General features: G+C 40.0%; 2 protein-coding genes across 9 annotated transcripts in view; both read right to left on the reverse strand.

Annotated features, from left to right (window-relative positions):
• LOC133487479 (cytochrome c oxidase assembly protein COX16 homolog, mitochondrial) overlaps positions 1–3,316 on the reverse strand; it is a 5,009-nt gene extending 1,693 nt beyond the window's left edge. The window contains exons 1-4 of one of the 2 annotated variants that reach the window (XM_061794100.1): positions 3,137–3,296; positions 2,727–2,804; positions 2,080–2,148; positions 615–1,527 (exon numbers count right to left, since the gene is read on the reverse strand). In XM_061794100.1, coding sequence (XP_061650084.1) covers positions 1,414–1,527; positions 2,080–2,148; positions 2,727–2,804; positions 3,137–3,196 — 321 coding nt within the window. In that variant the 5' untranslated portion in view covers positions 3,197–3,296 and the 3' untranslated portion in view covers positions 615–1,413. Of the gene's footprint in view, positions 1–614; positions 1,528–2,079; positions 2,149–2,726; positions 2,805–3,136 lie in introns of those variants that run through there. The other variant, XM_061794101.1, reaches the window with a different exon arrangement.
• A 1,330-nt stretch (positions 3,317–4,646) lies between these two features.
• Positions 4,647–22,014, reverse strand: part of actn1 (actinin, alpha 1) — a 46,317-nt gene continuing 28,949 nt past the window's right edge. For 3 of the 7 annotated variants that reach the window (XM_061794086.1, XM_061794092.1, XM_061794090.1), the window contains 16 exons: positions 21,219–21,297; positions 20,958–21,039; positions 18,774–18,859; positions 15,658–15,750; positions 13,993–14,223; positions 12,355–12,502; positions 11,451–11,601; positions 11,045–11,153; positions 10,199–10,339; positions 9,938–10,120; positions 9,284–9,418; positions 9,029–9,208; positions 8,481–8,627; positions 7,743–7,823; positions 6,334–6,492; positions 4,647–5,096 (listed from right to left, as the gene is read on the reverse strand). In XM_061794086.1, the coding sequence (XP_061650070.1) occupies positions 4,938–5,096; positions 6,334–6,492; positions 7,743–7,823; positions 8,481–8,627; positions 9,029–9,208; positions 9,284–9,418; positions 9,938–10,120; positions 10,199–10,339; positions 11,045–11,153; positions 11,451–11,601; positions 12,355–12,502; positions 13,993–14,223; positions 15,658–15,750; positions 18,774–18,859; positions 20,958–21,039; positions 21,219–21,297 (2,164 nt within the window). In that variant the 3' untranslated portion in view covers positions 4,647–4,937. Of the gene's footprint in view, positions 5,097–6,333; positions 6,493–7,525; positions 7,592–7,742; positions 7,824–8,480; positions 8,628–9,028; positions 9,209–9,283; positions 9,419–9,937; positions 10,121–10,198; positions 10,340–11,044; positions 11,154–11,450; positions 11,602–12,354; positions 12,503–13,992; positions 14,224–15,657; positions 15,751–17,768; positions 17,855–18,773; positions 18,860–20,957; positions 21,040–21,218; positions 21,298–22,014 lie in introns of all 7 variants that reach the window. The other 4 variants (XM_061794093.1, XM_061794089.1, XM_061794087.1 and 1 more) reach the window with 4 other exon arrangements.

Genomic DNA, 22,014 nt, shown 5'->3' on the forward strand with positions numbered 1-22,014 from the left:
TTTTCTAGTTTTTGTTTTTTTCAACAAATGTAGTTTTCATGACTTTCAAGGCATACACAAATTTGCGAGCACAGAGCCCAAAGGGTAAAAAGAACATTTATTAAGGTGGACACGAGTACAGTGACGGAAGAACATTAGGAGCACAATCCCGCCCCCTACTGGCAGATACGCTCATTAAATAATTTAAAAAAAGCACTTTTGTTTTTTTAAATATACATTTTTTACATACAGTGGTACCTTGATTTAAGAGTGCCCCGCCTTGCGGGTTTTTCAACTTACAAGCCGTTACTCGCTCAAATTTGTTTTGCCTCGAGTTCCGAGTGAAAATTTGACTTTTGTGACGAGTGAGCTTCAAGCACTCCGCCACTAGATGGCGGCAGCAGACATCACAACTTCCGGCCACCATCAGTTCACTTATCTTTCTGTGAGTAGAAGTAGGGGGGGGGAACCGTTGCAAAAACTAGCTAATTCTTAACATTCTATTTTATTACATTGTTATGGTTTGTTTTGAATTCAGCACAGTAGTACTATAGAGCAGTCGTCCCCAACCACCGGTCCGGTACGGCCACTTGGTACCGGGCCGCACGAGAAATGAATTATTTCCGTTTTACGTATTATCTTTGAACGAATGAGCTTTTATTTTGAAAAATGACAGGATTCTCCTGGTTACGTTTCAGTCACCTGAACGCCAAAATGTAACCAGTCTCCCTAAGCTAGCAAAATGAGTAAGAATCAAACATCCTTAGAAACTTTCTTTTCAAAGGAGAAAAGGCTCAGTGGAGAGACAGGAGAAGAGCCTACGACTTCCCAAAAAAAAAAAAAAAGCAAGCTTTTAACAGACAATGCCAGGAGTCGTACTTGAAATATGGCTTCATAGCGGTAGGTGATTCCCACATACCAAACCCGCTCGGCGTAATATGCGGGGAACTGCTCTCTAACGAGGCAATGAAGCCTACAAAACTGCTTCGCCACTTGGAGACCAAGCACCCTGCATTAAAAGAAAAGCCCCTGGAGTATTCTGAAAGAAAACAAACAAGAGCACGAAGGACAGAAGAAATGACTGGAGGGCTTTTGTATGCAGAAGTAAGATGGCTATCCCGAGGGAAATCGCTGACCAGCGTGTTTGAATTACGAGAGCCGCTGCAAAGATTTCTCTCAGAAAAAGAAGGCACCGCTGGCAGCACATTTCAGTGACGAGGAATGGGTCGCAAAACTGGCTGACCTGTGCGACATATTTCCGACATCCTATCTGTGCGAAGCGGGGTTTTCTGCAGTGCCAGCAGCCAAAACAAAACAACGGAGTAGACCCGACATAAGCAACATACTTCGGGTGTCATCGTCTTTGGTGTTTGGCCCAGGAACTAATTAAACTCGTATCTCAAGGCACCACTGTGTACATATAAGGAGCGTGCCCTAGCTGTCTGCGGTCGTCTTTCTGCGCTCCTCCTCCTGGTACTCCCGGGAGTCCTCCCAGGGCCGCGGGCCGCGAATGTTCCTCCACTCGTCCAAATTGGCGTCCTTCATCTTCTGCTCCGATGAAACAAGATGGCGGATGGAGGAGGAAGAGGAGCAAATGTTTCAGTGCAAGCCAGCAAGCTTCCTTTCGGACACACTAAACTACTTCCTGTTTGAACATGTGACCGTTTTAAGTGGGAATCGGGCGTGTCGTCCACTTAAGACAAATAAAGTTCTCCCTCAAATTAAATGCCCCAAGCGTAAAAAAAAAAAAAAAAAAAAAGGTAGTTAGTAGAGCTGGGCAATCAATGCAGTTATTTGGATTTTTTTTTGTTTTGTTTTTGCAGCTTCCACTTTTCTGCAGTGTAATTACACCAGTACCAATATTACAGTGGTTTACAATAATATTAAATCTTTCCAGATCCACAAAATACACCAGAATAAAGATTGTTTCTAGACTTTCCCCTCTGTAGGAATCAACAGTAGAACATGGGTTGGTTGCATCATGATGGTGACACACACTTTCTCCAACCTTCCGCGGCACATACTCTTCCCCCCCCCCCCCCACCATCTTCATCTTCTACCCAGAAGCTGTGCTGATTCCCCACCATCCTGTTTTCTCACCTTGTACTCTTGCTCCAAAATGACCGACTGTCTCTGCACGTTCACTCTGGCCTCCAGTGAAGGATCCAACTGAGACCACACAAAATAAACCACATTAAAGTATGAAAGTACACACAATTGTCTTGTTTCTTTGACAGTAATTCTCAGTGTTTTTCGCGGGTGGGGTCCCTCTCATGGTACGTGAAATAATCTCACAGTTTTGAAAAATTTATTTGGATTTAATTTTTAAAAATGTTTTGTGCAATAAATTTGAAATGAATCATGAAGTAGTTTTCTTGTTTTCCTATATTTAAGCTCGGTGGAACAGTTCAAAACGTGCGCAATGTTATCGTGGCTTACAATAACACTAAATATACTCCATAGGAATAAACCTGCCAGGCTCGTTTTAGTTGAACAGTAAGGCCTACTACGCTACTGTGTTTTACTGTGCACGTTCTTTTTAATCATTTGAATTGATCACAACTGGAAAGTTGGAATCTGTAAAGTCTTACAGTAGTGATTCTCAAAGTGGAGCGTGGGCTCACTCTAGTGGTACGCGAAAGAATCCCTGCTTATGTACAGTTCACTTGTATTGGACTTACTTGGCAAGCATTTTTGCATTAAATCCTAAAAATGGATTGTTTTGGAACAGTGAAATATCAGCACACCTTCCTCCTAATCTTCTGGGCGTCGTAGCGGATCTGCGTGAACTCTCGCAGGCCGAAGGAACCGCCGACCACCAATAGCTGTAACCACACAAAAACTCAATTAAAACAGTTAACCTCATTATTATTATTATTATTAACAACGATGAGATACGACAAAGAAAAATTATTGACGGACTACACAGTTTATCATAGCCAGTTATCAGTACAACCTGATGGAATTTGCTAGTGTACGCGGTAAGAATTTCCTGCTTTTCTTTCCAGAATCTCAATTTTAAGATTATTGCGGTAAAAATCCACAAATATGAGCAATAAATACATAAACACTAATTACTCATAATAAACTAGGTCATTTCTTACAACCACAACACTGCCCAAAAAAGATGCAAATAAATATAAACGCGCATACTTACGAGCATGGGCACTCCATATCGAAGAGTCTTGTTCTTCTGGAGCGCTTTTAAGCTAAACATGACTCGTTTTTTGTCCTTTTTCGTGGCTAATCGTCCATGTTTGTGAAGCCCAAACTAGCAGGTTAAATAGCAGGGGTGCACTTCCGGATTTTGTACGACGTACTAAAATGTCTGGAGTGCGAAAAATGGTTCCGACATGACCCATTCTAGCGTCTTCATTTCTTTTTCACCATTAAAATACGAGTAACACTTTATTATTATTATGGATTTATATAATTCCAATTTGATCCAGTAAACGTCGGTGTTGGTGAAGCTCAAAAGCGCAGGTCACACAGTTTTGATGCAGTTCCGGCTTCGGTCCGACCCATTAAAATGTCCATAATTAGACTGGGAATGAAAACCAAAGGGTCATACGACATATTTTGTTTTCAACTTAATGTAATTGATAATCAAATAAATATTCGGAGGCTACGAAGTACAATTACATTTCAACCTTGGAATTTCCCCATAGTTTGTAACCAACAAAAAACACCGTATACTGGATAATCATGTTACATTTTAACGCCTTGTATGATTAGGTTATCCGCTAGTGTTGAGATTAAATTAAAATCTTGATTTTGAATCAGGAGGTGATAAAAATTGCAACATTCAAAACACAACGAATATAATTACAAATGTATTTGGTTACAAAAGTAAAACATTTAAGCACAAATATTTAAAAAGTTGCATTTTCACCAACAGCTCTACTCGAAATATTGTCACAAAAATTTTGAATTTGTAAAATTTGTACAAGTGGTAGTCTCCCTACAAAACATATTTTGTGATTAAAACACTATTTGGTCACCAAAGGCAACATTTAAACTAAAACTTTATTTTTTTCAGGAAATGACTCCATTAGGCCACCACTTAAATATTTGTAATATTTGCTTGAACAGGCTACTTTGTTAAGGTGACAATTTGCCATTGAAGCAGTGTATTTGTTCATATAAAGGCAACAGTAAACCATGAAAATGTGACATTTTGCTTTAGGAAAAATACCTTGTAGAACTTCTAACATTGCTATTTCTGCACAAACATGCTATATTTGGCAACAAATAGTTGTGTTCTGGCACAAAAATAGTGTAGTTTGCGCCCTAAAACACTATGTGTTCACAAAAGTGACACATTTGAGAAGGAAAGTGTTAGCTTCCCATGGAAATGTTATATTGTAAAATATTAATTACATTTTGCCTTGGGAAAAAACACACTCCAACAAGCATCCCTTGCAAGGCGTTAATTCGATCAAAATTATCATTATTAGTATTTACATTATGCTGTCTTTGTTGGAAGCCCAATCTAACTGGAGTTCCTGGTTAATATATAAAATAATTAAAATATGTATTTAAAAGCCTTGGAAAGACTGAAACCATCTAGACCATCTAGTAGACATAAAAGCTGGAACTTTTTTTTTACTGGAATATATTTTTATGGATCAAAATGTTAGTTAAAATCAGAGACTAAGCTGAGGACATAAAAGCAATTTTTCTTTATTACAATTTCCATCTCTCACTCTCAACCAGGTGAAGAAAAATACCTTTTTTTTTGTTCAGTATCATAAAATATGTTAACTTTATTCATTTATGAATAACGAGGACAACGACAAAAAATAAAAACATAAGATGTTTCTCTCTGTGTAAACGGCTTGGTGTGGGGGTGGGGGGAAGCAACCAACAGACAGCTTGTGAGGAAGACGGAAAAAATAAGGCCAGAGACGTACAAAAAAAGCGGGCGGGTGAGGGGCAGGGTGGCGTAGAGGAGGAGTTCAAAGGTCACTCTCGCCATAGAGGGCAGTGGAGAAGGACATGTAGTCGAGGGCCCCAGGGACGCCATCGGGGCCCGTGTACGGGGCCATGCGGACTATGCAGTACTCCGCCTGGTCGGGGGGCAGCTCCCGTCGCAGTTCGTCCTCCAAAATGTAGTTCTGTTGATGGCACACTTGGTTTTATATTAAATTTTAAACCACATTAAAAACATTTCAATATATTCAATATTTTTTATATGTGCAGCATATATCATGTATGATATATGTACATACACATGTAGAATTTACGTATGTATACACTGTACATCTTATGTATTTTTTTTTTTTTGTTGAGATGGATCTATTTTACTTTTTACTGCACATTAAAAACCTTTAAAATTTCTAATAATGTTCATAATTATACATTATAGATAATCCACTATATGCAAAATGTCACGTGACCAAACCCGGAAAACGTAAATACATGAGCTAACTTGCTGTGTACGCTATGCTAATGAGCTTGACCACGGTTTGGGGACTGATTGTTTGAAACCAAACTTGCTAAAATGTTGTTTACTTTATGGTTCGTGTCTTCGAACAAAAGTTAAATACATATATATCTTTTTTTTTTTTTTTTTTTAATATAAATATGGTATGACATACAGTATGTAAACACGAACAAAGCCTAAACATTGAATATTGTACTCTGCGGTGACATCTTGTGTTAAATAAGACATTGTATTGTATACATTTAATGTCCATACAGTTCCTTTGTCACGGCCTGCTTTGCCAGACACCTGAACTGGGAGGAAGCTGTTCAACCTGATTTGCCGAATGCGGAAGTAGGTTGCGCATATACCGGATTACACAGGTATAATACATATACAGGTATATTACTTAATATTTTTTAAAGGAGGTTGAAAAAGTGATTTTTTATTTTTAACTTCACATTAAAATCATTTTAAAGTATTTTTATATATATATATCAATTGTAATGCAAATGATTTACTACATTAATATCTCTCGTTTTAATATTTCTATGATATTTTTAAAAGGCAATCGAGATATTTTTATTTCCCAAATACTAATTTTATGCATGGTGAATATTTAAATATAATACTAATGTAATTTTGTTTGAATATTTGTATGTAATATTTAAAAAAAAAAGACATTACAATGTGTCCCAATGCTAATAAAACAGCTAAAATGCTATGTGACAAGAATGTAACACTTGTTAATACATCACAACATATCAAGGCAATCCCCAGATATGAAATTATATTTGCCTTTGATCTTTCAGAATAAACTGCAACATTTTGTGAATTGATCATATTCCATCATATCACAACATATCATAATATTCCTCACATAGCGTGTTTTTTTGTTGTTTTTTTTTGCATTGTTTGCATTGATATACCTTGTCCCCGGCCAGGACCTTAAAGGAGGCCATGACCTGGTCGGCCGTGTCGGTGTCGGCCGTCTCGCGCGACATGAAGTCGATGAATGCCTGGAAGGTGACCACGCCCATGCGGTTGGGGTCCACGATGCTCATGATGCGGGCAAACTCGCTCTCACCCTGCCATGCGCACACAAATGCACAGACACACACATATTTACTATAATTGAATAATTGTTCTGCCTGCTGAATCACTGGTTTAGGTAGCTCTCTTGCTAGTTATTTGGTTAGTTAGATAGTGAAATAGTTATCTAGCAAGTTAGTTCATAAAATACTTAGCTAGTTCGCTAGCTAGTTAGTTTGCTCGGTAGACGGCTCTTTATTAATTTAGCTGGTTAGCTAAGTTTAATTTTCCTTAAACAGTTATCTAGCCATTAATTACGTAGCTAGTTAATTTGATGGGTAGATAGCTAGTTATTCCTTTCAGTTTGCTAATTGTCTAGGTAGAATGCTGGTTAGTTCTTGATTTCACTAGTTTTCTAGTTTTCGCTAGTTAGCTCATCCATTACTTCTCTGTTTGCTAACTAGGGAAATAATTAACAAGCTAGTTAATTAATTAGCTAGCTACTTTGATAGAATACCTAGGTATTCATTTCGTGAAATATTTAGATAACTAGTTCTAGAGGTAGCTAGTTAAATAGCTATGTAGCTAGTTAGTTCATTAGCTCAAAATTCATTTAGTTAAATAGCTGACATGTTTTCAAGGTAGCTCACTTGCTAGTTATTTAGTTAGTTAGCTGGTTTTGTAGGTAGCTTGCGAGCTACTTATTTTGAATTCTGTCTGAAAAGAGAGTGCTACCTTGACCTAAGAGTTGAATTCGTTCAGTAACCAAGCTCGTAACTCAATTACACGTATATAAAATAAATTTGAAATGATTGGAAATGCCAATAATCCGTTGTTGCCACCCAAAAAAACACCAAACAAACATAATTTTATTTGTTTTTGGGGGGGGAGGCTGGAAGAGATCAATGGCATTTCCAATCATTTCAATGGGAAAATAAGAAATACAATTATTTTGAGTTACAGGTGTGGTCCCGTGATGAGTTCCACTTATATCTCAAGGCACCACTGTATATATGGTAAGGCTCTACACACGTGTTACCTGGTCAAGCGATCTCATACAACGCAAATAAAAAGAGACAAAGACTTTACCAGGTTGTAACCAACGGAGATTAGGCAGGACTTGAAGTCGTCGACGTCCATTACTCCCGTTCTCTTCTACAAAAGGGACGAGTGACGGACGGGAGGAGGGAAAAAAAAGAGAGAAAAGGAGAGGAAAGCAAAGGGAAACCATCGGAAGAGAGGACGAAGGGAGGAAAAGCAGGGAGGAAAGAACAAACAAAAAAGGAGAGAGGAGTTAAAGCAATACCTGTGCGTCGTTGGCGATATCGAAGCCCAGGCTGATCAGGCAGGCCTTGAACTCCTCGGCCCCCAGCGTGCCAGAGTGGTCCTGACGTGTGCAGTGGTGGGCATCGGGGTCATGCAGCGACACATAACAGCCGTGACAGCCACAGGACGGGAAAGAGGGGGTGGTGGCATTCGGACAACAGTGCACAAGGTGATGGAGGGCGGGGTGTGGGTGATGCCATGCATAGTGGGTGAAAGGGTGGGAGGTTGGCAGGAAGGCATGCAGGTGACACAGAACAGAGAAGACATATTGCATGTTGGTTAGCAACTGCAGGGTCAACATACACACACACACAGCACACACTCGCTCACACGTACATACGCATACATGCGGACACGAACACCCGCGCGCGCACACAGACACACACACACACACACACACACACGCGCACGTGCAGATATGCACACATTCACACACACTGCTTGGCCAGGCCATTCTCAGGTGTTAATGTGCAGTGTGGAAGGCAGGCTCTCAGACCATGTCGTGATCCCAGCATATTAGTTCACTATTTATATATAATATACACAAAATCATGTTCTTGTACACGTAAAACAATCACCGCTAATGCTAACTGCTAGCACTAGAAACAGGCTGACTGGCTAGCACGGGGTTAGCTGTGAGACAAAGGATTCCGGTGTTGCTGCTAGCGTTAGCTGCTAGCGCTTGCCAAGAACATACAGTACTAGAGTTGCCACTGACCCTGTCAAAGTGGTTGAAGGAGGCCCTGAACTCGTTGAGCTGCTCCTGACTGATGCCTTTGGCGTCTCGCGTCAAGATCTGGTTCTCGATCTCGTTGATGGTGCGCGCGATGGTGGTCAGAAGCTGCTCCCAGCCCACACGGATGTGCTGAGCACGGGACGTAGACACAAACACACAAGTTCAACTCAAATTATCACTTGGGTTTTGCTTTCATAATGTCTCGTTCCCTATGGTCCCTTTCCAAATGTCTTTCCTTACGATCCCTTTCCTAATGTCTCCTTCCCTATGATTACTTTCCCAATGTCGCCTGCTTCACGATCCCTTCTCCGTTATCTCCTTTCCCATTTTCTCCAGCCCTATGATCCCTTTCCTTATGAACCCTTTCCTAATATGTCATCTTACCTACGATGCTTTTCCTAATGTCTTATTCCGAACTATCCCTTTTCTAATGTCTCTTTCACAAAGATACCTTTCCCAATATCTCTTTCCTTATTTTCCCTGTCATAACATCTCTTTCCCGCCGCTGACGTTCGCTGCTAGCTGGCTACCTCCATAGTGTAGTTGGTGTGCTTGTTGTCGAAGATGAGCGCGGCCTGGATGAGCTGGTGATCTCCCTCTAACTGCTCAATCTTCGGCATGTAGTTGACGATGCTGTTCTCATACTGCCGCAGATGTGCCAACTGGTCCTCCAGCGTGCCGTGTAGCTCCATTGAGATGTAGCCAATCTCCTGTACTCCACACACAAAGGGGCAAAAAATTATTTCATTTTATTCATTTGCTAGCAGGCTCGCCTTCAGACTGACCTCCATCTTGGTCTGGATCCAAGGCCCAATAACGTTGGCCTGGCTGGCAAACTGGCGACGCAGACGCTCGTTGTTCTGCTGCCGGGCGTGCTCCTCGATCAGGGCCTGGTCACGCTGAGGTACCAGCTGTCGCACCTGCAAGGACAAGTCTTTACCATGTTATAATGCTGTACTGGAGTTCTATTCAGTGAGTGACAAAGGACAAACTTTTTCTAGCTGTAAAATGAAGTATTTCAATATCAGTGCTAATGATAGCGACTAAGCACTAGTCACGGGGTGACTAGTCACACGGGGTCAGTGTGTCATGAGCTGTGAGAAAAGGTATTCATTACAATGTCATTTTTTTTGTCATTTCAGTATCACAACTAATGTTAGCTGCTCGCTCTAATTACAGGTTAAGTGGCTAGTGCAAGATTAGCTGTGAGACAGTATTTCTGTGTCACTGCTGAGGTTAGCTACAAGCTGGTTAGCACATAGTAAGCTGTGAGACGAAGCATTTCAGTATCACTGCTAATGTTAATAGCAAGCTGACAAGCACGTCTCTCGCTGTGAGACAAAATGTTTCAATATCACTGCTCACGGTATCTGCTAGCTGTTACGTCGTTAGCTGTGAGAAAGTATTTCACAGTCAAACAGAAGTCAGCTTGCTGTCACCTTCTCCCATTTGGCGTTGATCTCCTGAGGATTGATGGTGGTGTAGGGATTGATGCCGGCCATGTTGACGTGGTAGGTCTGCACGATCTTTGCAATCTCATTGTGAATGCCCAGGATGGCCTGGCGTTCTTTGTCCGCCTCGGGCAGCGTGGCCTTGAACTGCTCGTGGGCTGTGCTGAGGCCCTGCAAAACACACATACTGTAATGTGAGACTATATAGTAAACACCCCTTAAGGAGGACTTGTTATATTGCATTCTCACCTGGATTTCCTCAATGGTGTGCACTATGAAGGAGTCCTGCAGGTCCTCCATGGCACCCTCCATCCAGTTGTTGAATGGAGCCGCTCTCTTTGCGAACTCCAGGTACAACTGATCGATGGTTTCCAGAAGCTTCTCTGTTCTCTGTTGAAAGTCACCACTGTTTTTTAAACATTTGATCCAATACAAGAGCTTTACTTTAGAGATTAGCGTTTAATAGCTAGTAATCAAACTTCAATGTCATGCACAGGCAATGACTAAAACAATCGGATCTTTGGGTGGAGTCCACTTTTGAAGGACTCAAGGAAATGGACAAAAAACCCTAAAATGGCAGCTTCAAACCAAAACAGGAGACTTCCTGTGTGTTTCCCTTTTTTGTTGGTCTACTTAAGATAAACAAGCCTGTCGTCAAATTTCATGTTGCTCAGTGAAACTGGATTTGGGGGCTGAATTAAAAAAACATCTAGAGTAACTCAAACTGTCCACTTCAAATCAAAATGGCAAACTTCCAATGTATTTTGTTTCCCGTGTCCTCATTCATAGTTATCATACAAGGAGATAAGTATACAACAGTCTGGGCTGCTCCGCATGTTGTTTGAAGGGTTATAATTCACCGTTAACATCGGTGCTAATCTTATATGCAAGTCCTGGTCTTTTTTTTAATATTACAATTGATTCTCTGCATAAGAAGTACACCAACATTGCAACGGGCACTGTGATGATGTGCTGCGATGACGATGCTCAAACAGTATATCGTGCAGCCTTACTTCAGAGATGAAATTTCCCAAAACTTCACAGGGGTTTATTGCACGTTTGGGACCTAAATATAATAGTATATTATAGACTCACCTGCAGTGCTTCACTGCGTTGCTTGGTCATAGACCCAAGGGCGTCCCACTGGTCACAAATTCTCTGGCAACGTCCGTTTACGCTCGGCGAGTCGTAGTAATCCAGCTCGCTGGAACACGGCAACAAAACATGGGTATGTCTTTCGGGATAGACCTTTTCTCTATGACATCAAACATACTTCCTCCCGGGAGGTAAAAGCGCAATTGATCTCCGATGGCACCGCAAGTAGACGAACCCTTCTATGTCATTTGACCACGGCAGAGCATTTGAGATTTTAGCCTTCTTCTCTACCACCGTATGTGCAAAGTGTAACCTTGCGCCAATTGTTTACAATTATTCTGAAAAGATGTATAAGCTAGATAGTAAGCCTCTCCAGTGTCAAAATCAGTGGAGGTTTTTGTCTTACTTTAACTCTTGCGCGATGGCGGCAATCTGCTCCACGCGGTCCTGATGGGCGGCCAGGTCACTCTCGAAGGCCTCGTGCTTTTTCAGCAGCGCCTTGATCTCAGACAGCGACGCCGTCTCAAAGTCTTTACGCTGCAGCATCTCCTCCTTGCCTGCCGAAAGAAGCAGACAGACAAGACCGTCACAATCTCACCATAGTCTCTCTGGCGATCCAGCAGAGGGCAGTGTGGTGAAAAATTCTGCCTAGCAACCATAAACTTTTTCCTTCATAAACTACAATGTTACATTGTTAAAAACAATAAATACAATTAATTTAATAAAATATAAGCAGTACAGAAAATGGATAAATGGATGGATCAATTGAAATAAATTGCAACTAAAAATTGGAAATAAGAATAATATATCCCGTGTCGCTTCTAACGTTTAAAATTGAAATTTTAAATATAGTAAAATTAGATTACATATACAGAAAAAAAAATATTTAATTAAATATCAATCAAGGTACAAATTACTATAATAATGAATATATTTAAGAAAATTATTTCAATATAAATTAAATTAAAATACACTAATTACATCAGATGTATTAAATGTACTGCACTTTCAAGCAATTAATTTAATTGAATTAAATTTAAAATAAAAATACAAACAAAAAATACATGGAAATAAACAAACTGAATATAAATACATTAAATTATCATACATTAAATGCTAATTGAAATTATTGCAAAGAATATAAATATGGATTGTAAATTTGCTAACTAGTTTCAGGAACTTCTTGGTAGTTCTTGGCACTGAACTAAAATGGATGTGTGAAGCCACGCATCCCTCGGCTACAGCTTGGCATGCGCCACAACAACCAGGATCAAATCAAACAAATCTTTTCCTTTCTACCGTTTTGTTACCTTCTGTCCAGCTTTCGTGGATGGACGCTTTCTGCCGGAACTTCTCGGCCAGGTGGTCCAGTCTCTCTAGGCGGCGGATCTCGTTGAGGAGCCACTCCTCGTAGCCCTTTTCGGCGCCCTCCAGGTTGCCCCATGCGTTGTTGATATCCTGCGGGGATACTGATTGAATCATCTAGCTCAGTGAGACTGATTATGGAGTAGTGGTGGTACACGGGTTCCCTCTAGTGGTATGTGAAAGAATCACAGAATTTTTGAAAATTACAGTATACAAATAAAAAAAGGCAGTACAAATTAAGTTAACACTTTTGATAAGTGCTTCTGAGTAACCGTGCATCGCATTTAAAACTAAGAGCTGGCGGTGACTAAAATAAACGACTGGAAAATAGTTTGTGAAAAGTCTCTGAACAAATTGAGTCTGTGAACAGAGGTTCCACTGTATTTAAGTTTAAAACGTGGGTCACCAACCTTTTTGAAATTGAGCGCTACTTCTTGGGTACTGATTAATGTGAAGGGCAACCAGTTTGATACACATTTCTGAAATAGCAAATGTGTTCAAATTACTTTATATGTTATTACTAATAATAAATGATATAAAATTATGTGAAGACACTGAATATGGTCATGTCATGTTAGTTATATTGGATCAACCACGAGTCACAGCTTAATATAAAATATGAAACACTGTTTCCAAGTGTTAGCAGTTTTAAATGATCCCTCCTACAACATTCCTAGGAAATCACAATGTCCCATCACTTGTGAGTTATTGTTAGAACAGGCACACGGGCTACTCATTAGGCCCCTTGGGGGCTGCCTGGTGCCTGTGGGCACCATGTTGGTGACCCCCTTTTTTTTTTAAATTTAGTACATTTTTTACCTTCATGTATAGTACTTTTTAATACGGTTATATTTAACTTAAGTACATTTTATTTTAATCTTAAGTGTTTGTTGAATAACATTTAGGTACAGTTTATTTAACTTTAATGTGCAATACATTTTAAATACATTTTAAATACATTTTTAAATACATTTTAAATACATTTATTTCTTCCCCATTGTCCTAAATTTAAGCGCAGCGTTAATGTTCAAACTGGATAACGTTACAGTGGATTAAACTTTTTCTTTTTTAAATCTAGCCAAGTCAATTTTAACTTTTAATGTAGAGTACTTTTTGAAGGACAGTTCAGTTGTATTTAACTTTTATGTACATTTACAATTAATCGAACTGTGCATGTTATAGTGACCAAAACGTTTTTTTAACCTAGTAAATAATTTGTTTTTCATGTACAGTACATTTAAGTACAGTTCAACTGTATTTAACTCGAAAGTACAATACATTTGCATTTAATCTTTAATAACCGTTAATTGTTAAAATTAAAATAAACAATTATTTAGGTATTGTTTGTATTTACTTTTGCAGTATGAATAATACATTTTAATTGAATCATTACATAATTTACATTTTTCTATATTAAAGCAGCGTTAATTAACACTACTATAACATTACTCTCTTATTGGTCCCTATGCTGCTAATTGGAGAGCAGTATTTTTTATTGACAAAAAAAGGATAAAAAAGTTTGAGAACCACTGTTCTCGTTCTTTGAGGTGTGAACGAAGGATCTGGACGGAAACTTAACCCACCGACACCATCTGGCCCTCGGAGGGCATGAAGGCGGGCCGGTTGCTGAGCCTCAGCTTGGTCTGCAGTGTGTTGAAGTTGATCTCCAGCTGGCACTTCTCCTGCACTTTGGGCGGTTTGTGCAGCCGGCGGTAGTCGCGGAAGTCTTCCAGCTTCTGCTGCATGGCCTGCATGGTGTTCTCGGGCACGCGGTTCTCCAGCCACGGGATGGTGCGACGGATCCACTCCAGCAGCTGTGGCAAAAGACCGTGTGTGTGTGTGTATGGACAAAGAAGGGTTGAGACGCATGCAAGTAAAATGAAGGATGGTGGTGGAAAGAAAGGAAGTGGGACAAGTGGATGTGATGAGTGTGTGAAATAAAGGAAAAATAAGAATAGAGTTACTCCCTGATAACAAATCATGTGGTTACAAATCATAGTTAAACAACTTTAACTAGTTTAAAAACACCCTCATTATCTCCATTCAATCTACGGTGGAACCACTCAAGTCTAACCCCCTGAGGTTGTACAATTTGGAATTCAATCAAACTGTCCTGTAAGAAAATGGTAGCGTTGGTTACCATAATAAACGGTAAATGTGCAAGTATTGTTGATGTTGCATATTTTTTGCCCCCGTATTCTATAGTAAAATTTTAAATTGGTTCAATAGAAAGACACAGATGATTTAATGGTAAAAAAAAGTTGTTGTTTTTGGTACAGGCTAAAGAAATAAATTACTGTTTTGGCTACTCAATACACTTAGAATGCTTTGCTGTTATATAAAAATTCATCTATTTTCTACACCGCTTATCCTTATTAGGGTCACGGGTGTGACCTTTGAACTGTAAGGCAGATGCGCTAACCCGTGGGTCACTGTGCTGCCCACCTTTAAATTAAGACAAAATTTTATTTTTTTTAAAAAATAAAACAATGAAATAAAAAATTTGCATATATAATAAATATGAATTATTTTCAATAAAATATAACTTCAAATACATTACATTGAATTAAATTTAAATTGAAATAAAGTAGACCCCCACATTGAGTGGACCCCCACATATTCATGGCTCGGCATTTGCAAATTCACCTATTCATCACCGCCCCGCTTATTTGGCTTTTTTTCCCCAAAAAATATTTTCATGGCAATTATAATGAGCGTCAATTTTTTTTGTGGATTTTTGGTATTCGTGGTCAGGCCCGGTCCCTATCACCCATGAATAGTGGGAGCCACCGCACATGAAATATATTTATTACATTAAATAGTACGAATCGAAAATAGGTAACATTCTATTTAAACTATATTCAACCAAACTAATTAAATCGAAATGATATATTAAATCAAAGTGCATTACCGACAGTATTTTAAACATAGCTTTAATAGCATTATAAACATTATATTTACACCTAAAGTTCTTAAATCCGCTACTTCCTCGAACTGAAAAGGCTCCAATCAGTCTTAAAAGTAGGCCCATGATAAATTACCCTGGAGAAAATATTTAAAAAGAGCTAAACCTGCCCGGAATTTCTAATATACTTGTTTCAACTATCACCTATGTGGAGCACAAACACACCCCAGGGTGAGGTGGGAGTTTGGGGGGGGGGGGGGGGGGGGGTGCTGATAAAGGGAGAGATGGAAGGGAACAAAAGAAGTGTGGGGAGCGGCCGGGGGGAAAACGGGGGTGTGCTCACATCACTGGCCAGCTTCTCATAGTCCGTCATCAGCTGCTCATTCTCTTGATTGACAGCAAGCACCTTGCAGATTCTGTTGGCCGCCGTCTCCGCCTGCGACACCAGATGCCATCGTCATCAACGTAATCATCATCATAATTATTATTATTTTTGTATTATTTAAAATGCCAAATAAAAGGTTGCATCCTTGAAATTCCCAACAGCCGAGGCAAACAGTGCAGCAAAAGTACATAGGAGAAAAGCTTGCGGATGATGTCATTCCATTGGCCGCTGCATTAGGCACACCAAGCCAATGAGAGCCAATACAAGAGATGTATGGAAATACAGGACACTCTCTCTGTTTGATTGATTTGATTGTTTGAGCCAAAATGGATGCCACATGCGTCCCTATAAGGCAGGTACAAGGCCCACGGGTGGGGTAGTGACAAAGATAAATGAAAGCTAGAATGACATACATATACAAATATATACCGTGTTTATATGCTTCTCTGTGTGGTGTACAACAAAAAGATATATCTGAGTGTAAATTGGGATGAATGACATTGTCCGCCCATCCATCCATTTTCTGAGCCGCTTGTCCTCATTAGGGGTGCGGCCGTGCTGGAGCCTATCCCAATTATCATCCTGAACTGGTTGCCAGCCAATCGCAGGGCACATATAAACAAACAACCGTATGCACTTACATTCACACCTACGGGCAATTTAGAGTTGTCAATTGTAAAAAAAAAAAAAAATTACAAAATAAATAAATACAAAATTATGAATAAAAAAATTATAATATTCAAAAGTATACTTTTTCATTTAGTTCCCTTTTCTTCTTTTTCAAGATGAAAAAGAAAAAGTTAGAAAAAGGAACAAAGATGAAAAAGAAGGAAATGAGATCATAATCAATTATCCTTATATAGCTGAAACATAAAATGCATCCCCCTTTTTTGGAAAATGGCTATAATGCCGTGAGTTCATCTGCCACCTTGTTGAACATGTCCTCTGCATCAAGGCGGGAGTGTAGCAGTCACCAAGACAACAGTGCGTCACGGAGGAGGCTGAAGAAACAAAGATGCTAGCGGAGCTCAAGTCAAAGTGACATGCAGTGGAACGCCGTACTGCTCTGTACTTATCAATATTTACACGAGTTTAGAAGGCATCATGACTCCTTAGAAGGCAAACGCACGCTTGTTTAACAAACATCCTGACAGTCGTGAACGTCTGCTGTCTACATAGTCCACTGTATAAAAATCCCGATATAGTGATTAGGGAGTAGGGCATGAGTGAACGATTCCAAAGGCAACGAGTGCATTCGTAATTAGTCACTCATTGCCTACTCCGTAATTACTATACAGCGGTGCCTTGAGATACGGGTGACTACACTTACAGTTCGAGTTTTTCGAGATACGAGCCGTCGTTCGCTAATGCTAAACAGCACCTATGTTGCAGTGCTATAACCACTTTTAAGCAACACAAACAGTACAGTAACACATCTACATAACATATTCATTAAGTACAATATTATGGTGTGCTATGTTTTCCTCATTTGAATGCACGTTACAACAATTTTTGTTGTTTTTTTGGGGGGGAAGGCTGGAACGGATTAATGGCATTTCCATTCATTTCAATGGGAAAAGATGAGATGAGATACCAGTGTATTGAGTTATGAGGGTAGTCATGAAACAAAATAAAGTCGTGTATCAAGGCGCAACTGTATAGGGATTTTTAGAGGACTTTTTAGTGTACTACATGGTCCATCGCAAGACTGTGCGGACAACCATATAGGTTTACCTATTTATCTACAGTAAGTTTTGATTATTAAGTGGTTTATATAATAGCTGCATAGCTGGATTTAGAGCCTGCATTTATCAGTTGGTTTTGGGTTTTGTTGATTTTTTTTTTTTTTTTAAAGATTCAAATGTTAGCCGGACAGCTTTGTCCAATAATCTGATGTTAATTTTTGATTTTCCAGCGTTTTAAATGAACCGGCTGTGATGGCTGCATATTTGTATCCAATAATCTGGCGTTAGTTTTGATTTTCCAGTGTTTTAAATGAACCACGATGATGGCCGCATAGCTTTATCCATGGGGATTTTAAGAGTGTTTGGAGTGTTTCAGCTGCTCACCTTCTGCTTGCCCGAGAAGGCGTGGTAGTAACACGACACATAAGTCATGACAGCCTTCTCGTCTGGCCTCAAGGTGCTAATGATATCTGCCGCAGGAACAGGAGGAGGAGGAGGCCGCAGGAACAGAGGAGCAGCAGGAAAAAGCACAGACAGGAGAGGAGAGAAAGAGTAAAAGTGTGCAGAGACAAAAAGGGGCCAGCAGCGGGCGTAATCTCAAGGTTCTCCAGTCTGCCTGCTCTTGTTTGTCTTCAGAAAAATCTCAGCACAATTGATCCAAACCTCTAGCACCGTTTGTTTGGCTTTAATTTGAATGCCAGTGAAAAAACAAACAATGACCTTGTGGAGAGTCTGTTCCGTGCGAACTAGTACACTGCCGATGACTAAACGAGAAGCGATGTGTGACAATTTATCAATTAATTAGTAGAACACATGATATTAAAAAAAATAAAAACAATTGAAATACAATGAAACCATGCTGGCTTTTAAAGATATAGGGGGGGGGGGGGCTATTTTGATCACATGCAATGCATTATGGGTTGATGAAATACTATATATGTACACAAAACTATTGTATGATCATACAACGTCATCCATTCATTGCACATCAGCAAGATGGCTGCCCCCGTGTTTGTAAAAGAACATTAAAATGTAACATTTGACACCAGTTTAGCCTTTTTTACCCACAATTGCAGGCGAAATTGAACAAAAGTGCCCCTTTAAAGACCTGCATTTAGCTCAACTCAAGCGGCATGGTCACGTATTTCACTTTTTGCCACAGCGCCTCCTGGGCTCTGAAACAGCAACAGCGAGGCAGACCAGAGATTCGGAGAAAAATCCTATGATCCCTTCATGCGTTTTGAGAACATGCAGAGAGGGTGTGACCCCTTCAGGGAAGCTTGTGCACTGCAGAGAGAAAGTGTTAGGATAACACCTGAGGGGTAAAAAGACAAAGTGAGGACGGGTGGTTGTGGGAGAGGAGGAGGAAGGAGCTGCATCCACGGGTACCTTCTGGGCGCCCGAGAAGGCGTGGTAGAAGCTAGACACGTAGGTCATGATGGCCTTCTCGTCCGGACGGGCAGTGCCCACAATATCTGTGGGGGAAGGGAGGGATTCAGGGGAGGGAGGGGGCGGGGGGTAGAGAGAGGTGTGGTGGAGGGAGGGGGGGGGGACTCGTCATTGAAGAAGTTGAGCTCAGCATCATCGCCACACATCTGCCAGATGTGCTTGGAAGGAAGGATTTGATTCATTACATAATCATAGAAACAAACAGCATGCTATAATATAAAAACGTTTCTGAATCATTAAAATATATATTTTTTTACACCCTCTTTTTTGAGCCTCAATGAAATGAGCTTGTTTTGAGGGCGCAGTCCTGTCCCTCTTGCAAATGAGCCGAATTTAAATGGAATGAAATTAATATATAATATATTTAGAATAATAGATAGTCTTAATACTGTGTGGAGCAAAATTTTATTTTAGTAATTAAATAATACATACCTTCATATTTTTAAAAGCAATTAAATTAATAAAAAATCTAATCATTTTAATGCTGTTTGACACAAAATGCATGATATACATCATGCATTTAGTATTTTGTATATATATATATATATATATATATATATATATATACACACACACACAACCCCAATTCCAATGAAGTTGGGACGTTGTGTTAAACAAATAAAAACAGAATACAATGATTTCCAAATCACGTTCGACCTATATTTAATTGAATACACTACAAAGGCAAGATATTTAATGTTCAAACTGATAAACAAGATTGTTTTTAGCAAATAATCATTAACTTGGAATTTTATGGCTGCAACACGTTCCAAAAAAGCTGGGACAGGGTCATGTTTACAACTGTGTTATATCACCTTTTCTTTTAACAACATTCAATAAACGTTTGGGAAGTGAGGACACTAATTGTTGAAGCTTTGTAGGTGGAATTATTTCCCATTCTTGCTTGATGTCCGGGGTCTCCGTTGTCATCTTTTACGCGCCACCGCATTTTCAATGGGAGACAGGTCTGGACTGCATTCAGGCCAGTCTAGTACCCGCACTCTTTTACGACGAAGCCACGCTGTTGTAACACGTGCAGAATGTGGTTTGGCATTGTCTTGCTGAAATAAGGAGGGGCATCCATGAAAAAGACGCTGCTTGGATGGCAGCATATGTTTCTCCAAAACCTGTATGTACCTTTCAGCATTAATGGTGCCTTCACAGATGTGTAAGTTACCCATGCCATTGGCACTAACACAGCCCCATACCATCACAGATGCTGGCGTTTGAACTTTGTGTCCATAACAGTCCAGATGGTTCTTTTCCTCTTTGGCCCGGAGGACACGACGTCCACAATTTCCAAAAACAATTTGAAATGTGGACTCGTCGGACCACAGAACACTTTTCCACTTTGCGTCAGTCCCTCTTAGAGGAGCTCGGGCCCAGAGAAGCCGGCAGCGTTTCTGGGTGTTGTTGATAAATGGCTTTTGCTTTGCATAGTAGAGTTTCAAGTTGCACTTACGGATGTAGCGCCGAACTGTGTTTACAGACATTGGTTTTCTGAAGTGTTCCTGAGCCCTTGTGGTGATATCCTTTAGACATTGATGTCGGTTTTTGATGCAGTGCCGCCTGAGGGATCGAAGGTCACGGGCATTCAATGTTGGTTTTCGGCCTTGCCGCTTACATGCAGTGATTTCTCCAGATTCTCTGAACCTTTTGATGATATTATGGACCGTAGATGATGAAATCCCTAAATTCCTTGCAATTGTACGTTGAGGAACATTGTCCTTAAACTATTTTCTCACGCACTTGTTCACAAAGAGGTAAACCTCGCCCCATCTTTGCTTGTGAATGACTGAGCAATTCAGGGAAGCTCCTTTTCTATCCAATCATAATTCTGTTAGAGAAAAATGCATGATCTTAATTTATAATTATATTTTAGTTTAATCAACACAAATAACGAAACCACTTTGACAACTTGGCCCAACATTTCCGTGTAGTCTGTTTGAAAATGGCGAATCCCGAAATGTGACTTTGCAATCTCGCACTTTTTCATAATTGAGCAGCTAAATAGAGATTCACATGATTGTCAGTCAAGACGACAGTTTAAAGCTACTTGTAAGGCTGAGCTCAGATATGTTAACATTCAGGGGTAACCATTTAGATTGAGGAAGATTTTTTCACCTTCTGCGTCCAACATCTTAGGAATGTCCAAGTATTTCTCAGCCACGTCGAAGGCAGTGTTCAGGTTGGTCATGGGGTCGTCCTGACGACAGAAAAACACATCGTTGGAAGCGTCCTATTCCCCCTGCCCCAGAATCATAATCGTACTGGCCGTATGTGCTCCTTGAACCAGGAAGTAGTCTACAGTGACTAACAGTTCAGCCTTGGCGGAGGTCCGCTCTCTACTGAGTGACACTCTAGTTGTGTCGCGTGTGCTCTAACCTTGCGTAGCGTCCCGTAGTCGATGAGCTCCGGACGGTGCCGATGAATGAGCGCACAGAAGCCCAAACCATCTTTCCAGCTGAAGACCAGAGAAAGGAGAAAACGTCACGTGAGAACGAACATTTGAAATCCAAATGTTTAACAAACATGAAAGCCAGAAAGTTGTCTTGTGGGAAAACAAGCAATTTTCTCAACTTTTCAAGGGGGCGCTGTGACTGAGTTTTGACTCGGGTAGTGTTGAGGACACCTAAAACATATTTTCAACAAAAAAATGTGTTTCCCAAAAAAATAAAAAAATACAAAATAAGAAAAGACGTCACAGAAAAAAAAGATGCTTAATATACCAAATGACTGCAAACAACTTGTGCCTGATGATGAACATGTGGAAATGCCATCAGATCTAACAAGTTGATGAAAGTATACACTGAAGGCCACTTTGGAATATGATCATAGAATGACAAATTGCATTACAGATCCTTTTTTGTTGTTGCTCTGAATGGAAACTTTAGTGCTGCTCAGCTTTCATCTTGTAACTCATTTTGTAAGTATGCTACCATCGTCTTTGTAAAGTATCTGATTTGTTGTCATAATTAAATCAAATTAAGTTGGAAACTTCTTGACTTAATAGTTGGTGTTGCTGTTTTGGAACTGATTCAAATGACTATGCACAACAGCCGCATAGCTTTATCAAGGGTTAGGTTAGATTTTTGATGGATTCAAATGACTACGCGGACGAGCCTGCATTTATCAGGGTTAGTTCTGATTTTAGAGCATTTTAAATGATGCACACATGACT

This window comes from Phyllopteryx taeniolatus, chromosome 13 (genome assembly GCF_024500385.1).
Source record: "Phyllopteryx taeniolatus isolate TA_2022b chromosome 13, UOR_Ptae_1.2, whole genome shotgun sequence".
In the NCBI taxonomy this organism is placed as follows: Eukaryota; Metazoa; Chordata; class Actinopteri; order Syngnathiformes; family Syngnathidae; genus Phyllopteryx; species Phyllopteryx taeniolatus.